The sequence below is a fragment of the Fundulus heteroclitus genome, chromosome 1, assembly GCF_011125445.2.
Source record: "Fundulus heteroclitus isolate FHET01 chromosome 1, MU-UCD_Fhet_4.1, whole genome shotgun sequence".
Classification (NCBI taxonomy): domain Eukaryota; kingdom Metazoa; phylum Chordata; class Actinopteri; order Cyprinodontiformes; family Fundulidae; genus Fundulus; species Fundulus heteroclitus.
Window position 1 is genome coordinate 41155173 of NC_046361.1, and position 15437 is coordinate 41170609.

Here is a 15437-nt window from a genome sequence, read left to right on the forward strand (position 1 = left end):
AAACGTCTTCACAGGTAAAAAATTAAATATTTAAACTGAGTTTTGTCTCATAATCTTCAGAAGTGAGATGATGAATCAGTGAATGATGACGAGTTAAACCGGTCTGGATGAACTGTTCCATCTCCAGACTGGTTAAACTGGGCAGATCCCAGGAGAACTGTAGAGAAACTGGGATTAATGTGATCAGACTGCATCCTGCTGAGGACAGAAAGTAACTGATGATTATTTTAACAGCTCTGCTGGATGGAAACAAAGATCATGACTTCTCTAAAGAAGCTGGCAGCTCGCTCACAGTCGCCTGTTCCTTTGATTCCTCTGGAAGAATAGGGAGGTTCTGCAAAGAAGAATGTGAGAAAGACGAAAATGTTCTTGTTGAGTCAAGTGGTGACAGAGTTGAAACAGACAGATACATTTTAGAATATAGAAAAGAACGAGAAGCAGTTCTGTTGGTGACCATCAAACAGCTGACCCAGTCTGACTCAGGACCGTACCAATGTCAACTGGACATAGCACTTCGGCCAGATTCATACAGAGACTTTACTGTCTCTGTTACAGATGGTGAGTTTCTACGAAATAAAAATGTTAAATCTTTATTTTAATAAAGTTAATTAAAACCCCTCAAACATTTCTGTTAGTTTTATTTTCAGCTGAACTCAGTTTCTCTTTGCTGTTCTCCATCAGTCGACCAATCAACATCAACAACGACAACAAGCAGGAGTTTCAGCTCAAGTTTCACACATGGTGAGACTAATTAGCATTATTTCATCTTCTTAATAAAGTGATTAATCATATGTGATTATAAATATTGAGGACAGATTATAACAAGTATTCATAAGCGCTGATCCAGTCCCTTCAAACGCTCTTTAATAAATCTCCAGTCCTGACTTGTGTTTGACGTTTTCCAGCAACAACCAGGCAGAGTTTCAGCTCCAGTTCAGCAGGTTTCACTCCTTCACGTTCCTCTGAAACCACCAAGCATCTGGGACTGGAGGAAAAATCATCCTCAGGTGATCAGACTTCAGTTATCAGAAAAACATTCAGATTGATGCAGATTTATGTTTTTAAACATCTATTTCATTTTTGCCTTAAAGAAACAGGAATAGATATTTAAATACATTTTAAATTATTTAAATGGCTGACACAGTCTGGCTTGTTTACTGAGACTATTTTGCTTGTGGATTGTGTTTGCATGCATTTTGTATAAATTCACATTAAAGCCATAATGTGTCTCTGTATGCATGCCCTGCTGGGCTTGATTGTGAAACACTAACATGAGCCAATACAACTTCCTGTTTTCAGATGTTCTGCTGTTTGTGGGTCGGACTTTTGCCTTCATCATCATCGTGTTAGCTGTGGCTTTGCTGGTTTTCTGCAGAAAAAGATCAGAGAGACGTCGTAAAGGTACAAATAATGCAGACACTCATACATATGGTCTAGTGAATGAAACCAGCAGTCGTCGCCATGCTGTGAACCTGACTAACCTTTCTTCAGTGGTTCAGTCCAGTTTAAGATCTTTATTATTTTTTTAACCTCATCCTTAAACAGCCATAACATTTACACATGCTCAACAAAGCTTTAAAATTAGGAGGCATTCAGTAACTGCAGCCATGGAGGTTCTGCTGCTGTCTTGGGACCAGAAGCTGAGGGGTCTGGGTGGATGGACGGTTGATCCTGCAGTTCACACCAAGGCAGCAAAGATCCTGCTGGGGATCAGAATCCTGCTGAAATCCTGTGGCTCTGGATGCTACTAGGCTGTGTAACATTGAACAAAGGTAGTAAAAAAAACTGAATCAGTTCTTGGTTCCTGGCGGAGAGAGGCCAGGTGTTTTAGCCACTGGGTTAGAGCTGCCCATCCCCCGCCATGTTGCCATTCTTTGACCTCTCAGGCCATATGCATAGATATTCACATATTTTTTGTGAAAACTGAAGCATTCTGCAGTATTTGTGCTGTTTGTGTGCACCACAACACCATAAGTTTTCTCTGAAATGATTTGGAAACGGGCTCCAGGACTTACTGTTCTTGTGCAGTGAACTTAATTGGAGAGCTGTCAAGTCCGCAACACGTGACATTCTTCATGCAGAGAAATAACAAAACTCATTTGGCCTGCAAGTGATCCGTTCAGAGAGCAGCCTAATTTGCCTTGGAAATCAAAAATAAGGGCTGGGAATGGGGAAAACCTGAGTAAAAAGTGTTCCAGTTAATACAGTTGGAGAAGTCAGGATTCCAAAATGGCAAAGGCCAGAAAAGTTGTTATTTTGTTCTCTCTACCTCTTATAAAAGTCCTTTAAAGCTGTATTTTCTACATGCAAACAGCACTTCTAATTTGTCTGGTTCAGAGTTGCAGCTGCTATATGTAACATTGATTTTAGACACACTCTTAAAACTGTGTCTTGTAACATAAACGTGTTTTCTTCACAGCTTAATGTTGTTTATGGGGGAGCTGCCATATTGGATCTGACAATTGGCCTTAAAAAGTTTCTCTGACTTTCCGAGGGGAAAGTTTGATCCTAATTGGCCGTTTCACTTGATTTTTCCAATCGGAAGACAGGATTTCCGAGTTCCAACAGTAAAGGGAACGTAATATAATACCTGCCTTCTGTGGAGCTGCTCAGGCCACTTTTTACTGCTCCTGTTTCCACCAACACAGAGCGCCGGACCCCCGCCTCAGACAGCTTTATGTGGAGTGACCCAACACCTCTGGTATGGTGCAAAATTCCCAAATAAAATCATTAGAATAGTTGCTCTGTCATGTTATTTTGATCAGTTTTAACAGAACATAACAGCTCTGAAGAACTGCTTAGCCATCAGCTGAAGTACCCGTCAAAAAAGAGTGTGAATAAGCGTCAACTTCACAAACACAGCGGTTTCAAGGTGTTTGGTGTGTTTAATGGAAAGAAACGTTACACGACTCGTCCACAGGTGTGAAAAACACCACAAGACAATCTGATTGTGTGAAAGGTAATCCATGTGTTCTTCTTATATTTTTTGGTATGTTTTCTTCCTAGTAGACTGTTTGATGCGTACAAGAGAAACATCAATGTTCAGCCATTTTATGTTTCTGTCATAATGCTAACCCATGATAATCAGACCATTCTGACCTGTAAAATGAAGATTTTGTTGTTTTCTCAATGTTCTGAACTTTTCTGGTGTTCCTGGTTTGAAAAATGCGCAACGAAAACAATTTTCTCTAACAATATCTTCATATTTACATAGATTCTATATCTCAATTATAATAAATAGGGGATTGCCAAAGTCAGCCTTTTTATGTAGGCTTGTATCCTTTTGAAAATGTTGAGAATTGTGAACAAGCCCTAACAGAACCACAATAATCAAATTTTCATTATATCATTGCCATGTGCACATTGCCTACGGATTATTACCCATCTCACATGAATGAAGGTGTGAAACTTCTTTTGAGGGAGTTTCAGTGGTGAGATGTATGTGGGAGAAAGGTGAAACCTCAGTCCTTCTCCGCTAACTGATGGTTTCTCATGTCTGACATCAACAACTTCCTTTAGTTGTTTGTGAACGTCGTTGTCCTCAGATGTGTGTCCGTTGTCCTTGAGACCCAGGTGGGCTTCTGAATCCTGACTGGAACATGGCTTTAGATGATTAGTTTCTCTGATGTAGAGATCTGTGCACGCCTTGTTGCACTGAGCAGCTAAAACCACGGCACTCAGCGATAGAAGCAGGTTTCTGAAACCTCTGATTTGTTTTTCAGATCCTTCTGTGAAATCAGAGAACACTCCTGCAACCACGGTGAGATTGAAGAGCTTCAAAGTTCAAAAATAAATGTTCTGAAATGTTCTAAAAGAAGGAAGAATGAATTTCCTCTCTTTCTCCTGCAGACTGAAGTCAGAGACAATGAGAATACATCTGCTGCTGTGCAAATCTCCCCTATTTACAGTTACGCCTCATACTGTACAACAGCAGGAGCTGAAGGCAACGACATCTAGAGCTTGGTGACTGCAGTTCCTCCTCAGAACAGCTTGTTTTAAAATATCCTAAAATTTGGATTAAAGACCAAAGAAGTAGTTAAATATAAATACAGTAGAAGTGGGTGGGACAATCTACTCTGCTGGAAAAGTGACAGAAGGATCTTTCTTTGCAGTTTTCTCCATCTCTGCAGACGCTTGCAGGCTGTAGCAGAGCAGTAATCACATCACACGCCTTTAGTTGGTCTAGATGGACAGACATCCTCTATCACAGGGTCTGTAAAGTTCTTCAGTGTTCGGTCAACACTGAAGAAAAGGCCGTTTGGACGAGATGTTCCACAGTATGGTGGTCTTTAAAGTCCAAACAGCAAATGTGCTCCTATTAACTCAATGTTCACTCAGGGAGAAGGTCTCAGTGTTTAAATGTTCTGCTTCCTGAACAGACGACATTGCTTAGGTAGTAAACCATGACAGCGCCACCTGCAGTAAGAACAGCTCCTGGTCCTTCATAATGGACAGAGGGGGAATGGATGAAGGGACCAAACAAAACCAAGTCAGAGCATCTTAGCAGGTTTAGAGGGATAAAGACACAGGAGGTCTGGTCAGACATGACTGTTCATAGTGAAGAGCTGGTAGCAGAAACATCTGACATCTAAAGACAGGAATCATTTTAGGAATAAAATTACTTCAGAATCAGAAATACTTTAATAATCCCAGAGGAAAATTACTTTGTGGCCCTAGTGAAAAATCTAAATACCTAAAAAGTCTCTTTCCAAAAACAAAGATCAGAACTTGGATAAACATTGTTCTGCTTTTCTTGTTACCATAAACCAAAATATCAATAAAAAGCAGGAACTGCTGAAGCTCAGTTTGACCGCTTGGCTTTCTTTCTTCAGGCTGAAGATGATTTGAGTAAACCAACCTACGCCCAGTTGAGTTTCCCCAACAGAAGCTCGGACTCTCCGCCCAGACCTTCAGGCCCTAGCGATGTGGTTTACTCGCTGCCTGTGGTGGCTGGTGGCGGCCGTGCTGGAGAAGAGTCTCTCTACTCTAATACAACTTAGCTCCAGCACCACAGAGAGAAGATGGCTTTATTCACCGTTAAATTGCTGCTAGAAGCAGTTAACCTCTCTGGAGGATCAGAAGCTGCTTCAGCAACATGACCATAAATGTCCAGCTCTTCTATTTTTATTTCTGCTTGTGCATTCATTAAGATTATAGTTTTTAGTTGATATTGAGTTTAAAATGTAACTGTTGATGTTGAATTTCTTTCTGTTTCTGTGGTTCCTGCCTGGTGGTCAGATAAACCCATCAGTGCTCTGGGATGGAAATAACATCATATTGAATGTTAATATGAAAACGTTCTGTCTGGGTCAGAATCTTAATGCGTCACAGAATTGATTGTTATCCTGTGAGTGCAGAAACAAAAGCTTTTAGTGTCTGTTACATCCCCAAAACTGTCTAGGGGTATTAGAGAGGGGAGGGGCTGTAACAATGGACAAACCAGGGAAAAAAAGGACAAGACAAACAAATAGGGTAACATTCTAAGTTTTATTGTTCGAACCAAATCCGAAGAAGTCTTATCGGGGAAACTAGGAACCTGAGAAAAGAGAGAGAGTAACCCCCAGAACCGAGATCTCTAGCCACCAACTAGTAACCGTACACAGCACCATAAAGCTGCAGCACACATGCTGCCCAATTGGCCAAGAGGCCACGAACATCAGTTTCCCAGCTAGCCTTATACTCTGATAATCAAGAACCAGAGTGAAACCAGCTGGGCCTAATTAGCCTGCCAGAACTCAGCAGCAACCTGAAAGGGGGGGGGGGAATCCTACATGCAGCCACCACTGCATGTAACAGTGTCATTTTGAATTTATAACAATTTAGACACTCCAAGCTTGAAAAGGCATCTGATACACAGAGAATATTTAAAAACACTTGTAAAATATTATATACCCAAAGAAGTACAGAGAACGTGATGTTTAAATAAAGTGCAGCTGGTTTAAGTCCAGTCTTTAAAATGCACTGATGGTCTGTTTGATTGCCTGCAGGTGTGTGTGTGTCTAGCTACATCACATTTTGGTCCTACTCCCCAAATATTGTAATAACTCCTGAGCAGGGACATAAAAAAGCTACATCGGTACTGAAAACTGTATTTGAAATGTTCACAAAGCAGATGGATCTGAGTAGAACCAGGTCAGGTGGAAGGGTGCGCGTTCAGCAAGAGGATGGGATGTGAGTTTTTTGACATTGTTGCTTTCACAACTCTGGAGAAGAAGATTTTTGTAACCATGAACAAGTCCTGGCATAATCCTAGCCAAATGTTAGAGCTCTCTTCTTATCAGAAATGATACAGCTCAGGTCACACCCACACAAAGCCGAATTAAAATATTCTCACAGCAAAGTTTGAGTGTAATAATAAAACCACCTGAAGCTAATGTGTATGCCAGTGGGTGGCGCTGTACTGCTGCACAGTGGGGAAGTGCCGTTGGAAGATGAAGTTGAAGAAGACTCCTATCGTTGCTGGAGTAAGGAAATAAGCTTTTATTTGGACTGATGACGAGGTGGAACTTTTCCTCTGAGCTACACTTGACTGCTGTGGATGGAATTCTAAACAATAATAACTGAATTCCCATCTTTACTAAATGAAGAGACGGCGGTGATGAAGTTCCAGCACTTTTATTGAGAAACAGAGCAGAGATCACATAGATGGCAAGTAATCGCACCCCACGGTCCCGCTGCAGTCTGTGTCTGCCCTGTCTATGCCTGTCTCGCTTTCTGGCTCCCCCTAATACTGCACAGTGGCCTTGCCATGAGACAAAACAGAGACAGTCTATCGTAGACAATAATCATTCTACGCAGTATTCGGCCTTGCAATCAGTGGGCCCATGCTTACATGTCCGAGTGGTGTGAGGCCACAGTGACTTCAGAATAATTCTCCATTCACACTTCCCCATTTTGATTGCAGAGAAAACGTGTTTTCTGTGTGATCAAAAACACAAAACAAGATGACCCATCACAGTGTGGGGCATCAGAGGGCAGGCTGGGTCTTTACTCACCAGAAAAACTCATCCTTTCTAAAAGATGATAAAAACTGATGTGACCCCAGGTGAAATCCCGCTCCCGGCCAATCCTGAGCAAGAAGTCAGTCAAAATACCTCTAAAATCGGTGGTATGGTGAGCTCAACCATATTCTCTATCATTCACAAATTAAGAGATGATTCGTACATTAAATGTATCATGTAAAAAAGATAACATAAAGAGCTCTTTAATTGCGTGTTTAAATTGATCGTTTTCTCTTTATTGAATTGCACGTTTTGACTGATTGTTTTTCTTTCTTAAAAAGATCAAGCATTCATGTATTAAATGAGTGAAATGATGATTACTTTAGTGCAGTCCAAGTGTCATACAGGCTAAGGAGAAAATAGGTTTGTGGATAGAGGAAGTAGCACTTGGAAGGACTGCAGCTCCCGGCTACAGGAAATCTGCTAAAAAGAAAAGAGGAAGTGGAACCGGACGGTTTGGTTCAATGACCTGCTGCCTGGGGTCGGTGAAAGAGGAGCGAAAACTTTTGACTCGGCCAGAGAGCTGCGTAGGGTGAAAAGGTTATGAGGTGATAAGGGACTGGGTGCAAGTGTTCGGTGGAGGGAGGGGGGGTTGAGGTTTGCAACCTCCCAACGGCTCTCTCAGCACATAAAAGAAGGGTGATTTGGGTACTCGTTGCTCAGTTCCTCATCTCAGAAGACACGCAGCGCGGAGCAGAAGAAAAGAAGACCCAAGACGGAAGGACGATCGTTGAGCCAAAGGAAGAACACGGTGCCCCTGTCTCTGAGAACCGCCGAGACTGAGTCCGATTATCTATTTTTCGTGTTTTTCTACAATTCGGAGCCAACAATCTGCATATCCTGTCAAGAAGAACTGCTGTGGTTTTGACCTGGTTGATGAGAAGATCCTAGATGTCCAGAAGATGTGAGTTGCACCCATGAGATGTCAGTTCTGAAGCTGAACAACGCGTCGAGCAGAAGAGATGGACCTCAGACACAGATATCAAGGCAAAGGGCTCCAGGCATGAGTCTTTGTGAATGGGACATTAGTGGGACATCGGGGTCACCATCAAGAGAAGGCTCATCGTTCAGCTGAACAGCTCCTTATCCAGCAATCAAAGACACTTTGGGATTCCATCTGGGGTTCGTGTCAGTTTGCTCCTCTAAAGTTAAAATCCTCTCCTGAACGTATTAGTAAGCAGCCTTAGATAAGAGATAGGACGTTGATTAAATATTAATTTGTAATCTGTTAAATTGCTTAATGCTGTTTCTAATTCCATGCTAAAGCATACTAATTAAAGAAGCATATAAAATTTTATTAGAAGTTGTGGACATTCTCTTATTGAGTCAACATTTTTCTGAGTTCTTCTATGATTGTAAAACAGTCATGGTGCATGGTTCTAGAAATATTTTGGAGGTCTTAAAAGGTTACCTGTAGCCCAAACTTTAAAACAACACCCCTAGGGACTTTTGAGACTTTAAAAAAAAATACTGATTGTGTAACAAGTGCCGATCTATAGAAGTAGGAGCCACCGTTAACTAGGGCGGTGGTCGGGGTACAGGTGGCTTCAGGCTACTAGGTTGCCTGACCTGTCCACTGAAGAAGGGTGTGGCCCTAGGACGGAGGTGGTTAGTAGATCAGTCGTATCCTACTTATCTAGCTGAAAAGGTCTCACAGGAATTCTAAACAGGGTAATACTCGTTAGATTCAGAGGTCTTTAGAACCCCAGCTAGTCTGAGCTTTAACCCAAATGGGAAGGATGTGGAAAGTGGGGTTTTAGTTCAAAGCCGTAATCGAAAAGTCCCTGTATTGAAACTAGGATTTACCATTACCAGCTAATATTAAAGGATCTTTAGAATCAATCCGATCCTGGTTCTTCCTATATCAAATCAAAAGGTGCATAAACCGTAGGTCTTTGTGTGTCTGAAATAAACAGTTTCCAATCTTTATCATAAAACTGTCATGGTTGAGTTTTGGTTTGGCTTCGTTTTTCTGTTATTTTAATTTTTTCATCTCATTTGGATTTGGTTTGACTTTATTTATTGTTAGTTTTCATTGTCATCAGTTATTTTCTGTCATCTTCACTTCACCTCCTCAGCAGTCAGTCACACCTGTTAACATTTACTAGTTAATTATCCAGATTCTTGTTCCACCTGTTAAGTGCTCTATTTAAACCTCCCTCTGCCTTCAGTTCAGCACTGGGCTGTCTTCTGTTATCCACCACTCCATGCCAGTCCTCGTTTTTGCCTTGGAAGATCTGTTTTCATTTTCTAGTTTAAGGTTAGTCCTGCCAGTCGCTTTGAAAGACTTTGTACCCTGCTGTTGTTCCTGGAGAAGCTCCACTCTGTGCCCTGGTGTCTCCAGAGAGCTGCTAACCTGACTAGCCGCCCTAGAGAAGCTCCGCTCTGTGCCCTGGTGTTGGTACGAGGCCTGCTAGCCAAGCAGCACTATGCTTTCCTAGCCACCTAGCTTTTATGGACTCTTACTCCGGGCCGTCAGCTCCTGCCATCACCTACATCCCTGACCTTCTGCAGTCCTGAACCTCCGGTCTTCATCATCCGCCATCCAGCTCACTTCCTCTAAAAAAAACTCTTAAACTTTAGTCCCAAGTGCGCTTCCTGAGTTCTTCAGTAAACAAATCCTGACAGTACGGCCCAGTCAAAGGATGAACTCAGGAACCACATGGGGCTTACCTGCAGGGGTTGACAACCCGGAGGTCCTCGCATATGTGGAAGTGTGCGAATGATTGATGGAAAGATATGCCAAGATGGCTTCCGGCCAGGACCATGCACCTCCGATCAGGGCCGACTCCACTCCCCAGATGGATCATGTTGCCGTTGTTACGGCTACCCCGGAGCACGGGGAGAGAAGCCGCTCAGCCTCTCGTCGTCTCGGTTATCACCTCCATGACTCGCAGCTGGCCCTCCGAGTGAAGCTCATCGTTCCACCAAGCAGAGCCCCACGCAGGAGAACCAGTTGTGGGATTTCTTCTATGGTGACCGAGACGACGTTCTTCCCTGTGGGCCTGCTGTTACCCATCAACGAGCCTCTGTTCCTCTGTCTGGCTCCTCCCGGCACAAACTCCGGCGCGTTAAGGCCTCGGAGGACCTGCCCCCTCCTCTGATCCCTCTGAAGCCTGTAGCCCGCCGGCGCCCGAAGTCGATGGGATTGTTCTGCCTCCGTCCACGTTCCACGAGGGGGTCCAGGAGGACCCCCCCCCCATGAATAATTCTTCATGGCTCAGAACTAATTTAAGGTTCTTTTCATCAATCCACCGATGGTGCTAGTAAGATTATTTCTCTAATTCACTTTTTTACCGTCTTAGAACTATTCTTAAAATCTACCTCTTCTCAAAGTCTGTTGTGTCTCTGTGTTGTCTGCAGATGTTCAGGAGAGGCTGCTGGTTAAAATAGAAACTGCTGGAGAACAGAGTCCTGGTGGTGATGATCAGGACCCAGAACTCCTTCACATCAAGGAGGAACCTTTGACCAGTCTGGAGGAAGAACGGCTCAATGTGAAGGAGGAGGCTGATTCTACCATGTTTCCACTAACTGTGGTTCTTGTGAGGATGAGGAAGAGAAACCTCTGTCCTCACAGCTTCACCAGCACCAACCAGAAGACAGAGATCCACCAACCAGCAGCTCATCTGACCAGATGAAGGCAAAAACAGCTAAAGAGGACTGTGGAGGATCAGAATCCAGTAGGAACTCAGATCCAAATACCCATGGAGACACTTCCAGTTCTTCAGAAATGGAGGTCAGTGATGATGATGAAGATAAGATAAGATAAGATAGTCTTTATTGATCTCACAATGGAGAAATTCACTCATCACATCGGCTCATACAAGAAGGTGTAGAGTAGGGAAGGTGCATTCAGTTATATACAGTGAGTCTTCATATCTACAATGGATCAAAAGAATACCAAAAAAAATACAAAAAAGGAAATAGGAATGTAAATGTCTCATTTACATTCTTAGTGGTCTATATATATATATATAAACATATCTATATACTTAAATATATACATATATCTATGCGCCTACTTACATACGCACCTACGCGTATGTACGTGCATATACATTGTATACATTTGTACATACATACATACATACATACATACATGTGGGCTGACTTATGTTCAGGTGGTGATAGCAGCAGAAGTCACTACATCAGGATTATTGCACGGGTTGTAGGACAGTGTATTAAATAGATTATTGCACCTTGGTTATTGCACATTAATTATTACAGTTATGGTCACAGTTGCAGTTACAGTGCTATCTGCCTCTCAGCCTGTTCGGACGCTTTTTTCTCTGCTCTCTGCTTGCTTGCATTTTCCTGCCTTTTACTTTTTATCTCCTTTTTATCTCCTAACCTAAACCACAGAAAGTTGGATTTAGTTTTTATTTATTTATTTTCTTTTTATTTTCTTTTACTTATTTTTTGATTTGGATTTTGAAAAGATGCCCTCCTTCAACACAATGGACTTTGACAAGCTTTTACAGAAGATAGCTGTTATGGAACTGAAAATCTGTCGACTTGAAGTGAATTATGATGTAAACGCCGCGAATGGAAATGATACGACCCTGCCCGTGATTCCGAGCGGTGACCACCAGCCCAGCGACTCAGCGAACAAACAGTTCCCTGAGGAAAATGAGAATCCCTGGACCACTCTGGGTGCAAGACCAAAGGACCAACGAACCCCACGCCTAGACAAAGAAAACTGGCCGAGACTACAGAGAGATGTCCCAGGACAAGTAAAACAACAGCGGGCTGTTCCCACAACAAATGATAGGAGTAAACCTGCTGGAAATGCTGGAATTCCTTTACGAAACAGATTCGCTCCGCTCCAAAATGTGACCCAGGAGGACAAAAACCAGAGGTATGTCAACGATTTTCGTTCTAAGACATCAGAGAAAAGACATGCCACAGGGCCAAGGACCCTGATATTATGCAATGGTTCTGTAAGGGGGATTAAACATTTCTGTAACAAGAAAAATACAGAGGTGTTGATTTATAACGACGGGAACTGTGGCCTGGTGTCTGATTTAACAGACATCCTTCAGACAGACCTTCCAAGGATCTTGAGAAAACGTCCGACCTTGGAAAACCTCATAATACAAGCTGAAGCCCTGAAGGACGTCAACCGGATAAGAAAATCAGAAGTATTAAAAGAGGATTACATTCGTTTGTTGAAACTTGTTGATGGCCTGAATGTCAAGGTTCTTCTTAGCGGGCCTCACCCACCCGCTAACTGCGGAGACGAGATTTTTTTCCAGAATTCTGATGCTAAACAAATGGCTGGAAAAAACATGCAAAGAAACAACTGTAACCTTCATAGACAACTTTAACATATTTTGGGAAAGAAGACATCTGTTCAACAGAGATTGTTTCTCTCTAAATAGGTCAGGTGCAAAACGGCTGATTTCAAACATCTTCTATTCTGTGAACCATGCGTCATCAGCTTTGTCCCAAAACAAGGAACATCCAGTGCCAAAACAAAAGATAAGCCCAGTGCAGCCCGAACAAGCCAAGATAAAGATGGCCAGAAAGATGACACAGAATGAGGCGTTGTCAGAGCTACAGGACGATTCATCCCAGATCTCAGCAGGACAACGAAAGGACCAAGAACCTCCATCTTCACAAACACCGGTCCAGACTGGACCCGCCTCCCCTTCTTCTCCACAAAGCCCAGAAGTTCCTTTTCTGGAATTTTCTCATAACATGAACAAAGTATTTAAGATTGGCCTACAGATGACATCCTCTCCACATAGCCATTCTGCTGTGAATAAACCAGGATTCTCCAAAGGCCTCAGAGCCTCAGATCCTCCTCCTCCACGTATCACAGAACACTCTGGTACTGAGGAACTCCAAATTACTTCGCTGTGATACAGATTGGGCCCTGGCCACACGTTTATCAGACATGAGAGTTCCCAGCATCAGCCGGGGCCTTTCGCCGGAGATTATGGAATATCTGTGATAATACGTGGCAGAAATAAGAAAAACAAAAGGATAAACAGGAACAAATACTTAAAAATCATAAACTGTCAGATGCAACCTGTCACAGAGACATCATCAACCACTAAGTCATATAAACTGGGTTTATTAAATATTAGATCTCTGTCAGGAAAATCCCTTTTAATTAATGACTTCATTATTGACAATGATCTTGATGTAATGTTTTTAACAGAAACATGGCTGCATGAATTTAGTGAAGCAGCTATACTGATGGAGTCGACTCCTCCAAACTACAGTTTTCTTTGTGAGAGCAGACAGCAAAGGAAAGGTGGAGGAGTAGCAACATTGTTTAATGATTCACTAAAGTGTAAAAAGGTGTTTTTAGGAAAATTTGACTCTTTTGAACATTTGGCTCTCCAGGTAAAGGGCCCGGTACGAACTATGTTTCTGAATGTGTACAGGCCTCCTAAGTCCACATCAAACTTTTTAATGATTTTAGTGACCTGCTGTCTGTGATATGTGTTGATTATGACTGTTTAATTATTGTTGGAGACTTCAACTTTCACGTTGACAACCCTGAAGACAGAAGTGCAAAAGAACTGTGTGACACACTTAGAAACTTTGGTTTAAGTCAACATGTTAAACAGCCAACACACAAACAGGGACATATTTTAGACTTGATCATTACTAAAGGTCTAAAGATTTCACAGGTCAATGTAACTGATGTTGCCTTATCCGATCACTTTTCTGTTACCTTTGAAAGCATAATTACCAGCGACTCATTTAGCCAAAGGGACATCGTAAGAAAACGCACCTTTAAGGACAATGCCGCGGAAACTTTTATTCAAGCTTACTCTGATACTTCAACCTTGGGCTGCAACTCAGTAGATGAGCTAGTAGATAACTTTCAGTCTAAAGTCTCAGACATCATTAACTGCATTGCTCCAGTCAAAGTGAAGTTTTTTCCCGGGAAGAAAAAATCTCCTTGGAGAAATGCTCCATCAGTTAGAAGTGAAAAAAGGGAATGTCGAAAAGCTGAACGCAGGTGGAGAAAGAATAGACTCCTAGTTCACTACGACATCTATAAAGAGAGACTTTACAGATATAACTTACAACTGAAAAATGCAAGAGAATCTTTCTTCTCTGAGATCATCAAGAAAAACATTAATAATGCTCATGTCTTATTTTCCACAGTTGACAGGCTAACAAATCCTCCTGTGTCAGTGACTTCCGAACTCCACTCCACCAGGGCCTGCAACGAATTTGCTAACTTCTTTACTGAAAAAATCCTAAAAATTAGAGGATCACTTTGCACTACCATATCAACACCAGAACCAATGCTTTATTCAGCTGGAACTATTTCTGACAAAATGTCCCATTTCAGCGAAATAAACCACATAAGCTTAGAGTAGATCATTCAGCAGTTAAGTTCCTCCTCCAGCTGCCTTGATGTTCTACCCACAGCTTTCTTTAAAAAAGTTTTACCTGTAATAGCGTCTGATTTGACTCAGATAATAAACGCGTCCCTTCTGTCAGGTGTTTTCCCCCAGTCCCTAAAAACAGCAATTATCAAACCACTGCTGAAAAAGAACAATTTAGACAAACTTCTACTCCAGAACTACAGGCCCATCTCAAACCTCCCCTTTATCAGTAAGATTATTGAAAAAGTTGTATTTCAACAATTAAACACCTTCTTAACAACGACCAGCCGCTTTGATGGTTTCCAGTCAGGTTTCCGTGCTCGCCACAGTACAGAGACAGCCCTTATCAAGGTTTTTAATGACATCCATATAAATACAGACTGTGGAAGAACCACCGTGCTGGTACTATTGGACCTCAGTGCAGCATTTGATACTGTTGATCACTCCATTCTGTTAGAGCGCCTGGAGAACTGGGTCGGCCTCTCTGGTACAGCTCTCCACTGGTTTAAATCCTACTTAAAGGACAGGGACTTTTTAGTGTCAGCAGGTAACTTTACATCGAAGATTACAAAAATCACATGTGGGGTTCCCCAAGGGTCCATCCTGGGTCCCCTCCTCTTCAATATCTACATGCTCCCTCTAGCCCAGATAATAAAAAATAACAACATCAGCTACCACAACTATGCAGACGACACACAGCTCTACATCACCATGTCACCAGGTGACTATGAACCAATTCAGGCACTGAGTAAATGCCTAGAAGAAATCAATGCATGGATGTGTCAACATTTTCTTCAGTTGAACAAAAACAAAACAGAAGTAATAATATTTGGACCAATAGAGGAGAGATCAAAAGTTAGGTCACAGCTTCAGTCGCTTCAGCTAAAAACCACTGATCAGGCCCGAAATCTGGGAGTAGTGATGGACTCAGACCTGAACCTCCAAAAGCATCTAAAGACAATTACAAGGTCAGCTTTCTACCACCTGAAGAACATTTCTAGGATTAAAGGACTGATGTCTCAACAGGATCTGGAAAAACTAATCCATGCGTTTATTTTTAGTAGAATTGATTACTGCAACG

General features: G+C 42.2%; 2 protein-coding genes across 7 annotated transcripts in view; both read left to right on the forward strand.

The window, feature by feature from the left end:
• LOC118564548 (gastrula zinc finger protein XlCGF26.1-like) overlaps positions 1 to 15437 on the forward strand; it is a 41310-nt gene that overhangs the window by 20467 nt on the left and 5406 nt on the right. The gene's annotated exons all lie outside the window — the stretch shown is intronic.
• LOC105924704 overlaps positions 1 to 15437 on the forward strand; it is a 33216-nt gene that overhangs the window by 2357 nt on the left and 15422 nt on the right. For 2 of the 6 annotated variants that reach the window (XM_036143028.1, XM_036143043.1), the window contains exons 3-5: positions 235 to 558; positions 682 to 741; positions 897 to 1007. In XM_036143028.1, coding sequence (XP_035998921.1) covers positions 235 to 558; positions 682 to 741; positions 897 to 1007 — 495 coding nt within the window. Of the gene's footprint in view, positions 1 to 234; positions 559 to 681; positions 742 to 896; positions 1008 to 1299; positions 1402 to 3722; positions 3761 to 3849; positions 3964 to 4832; positions 5315 to 15437 lie in introns of those variants that run through there. The other 4 variants (XM_036143053.1, XM_036143061.1, XM_036143055.1 and 1 more) reach the window with 4 other exon arrangements.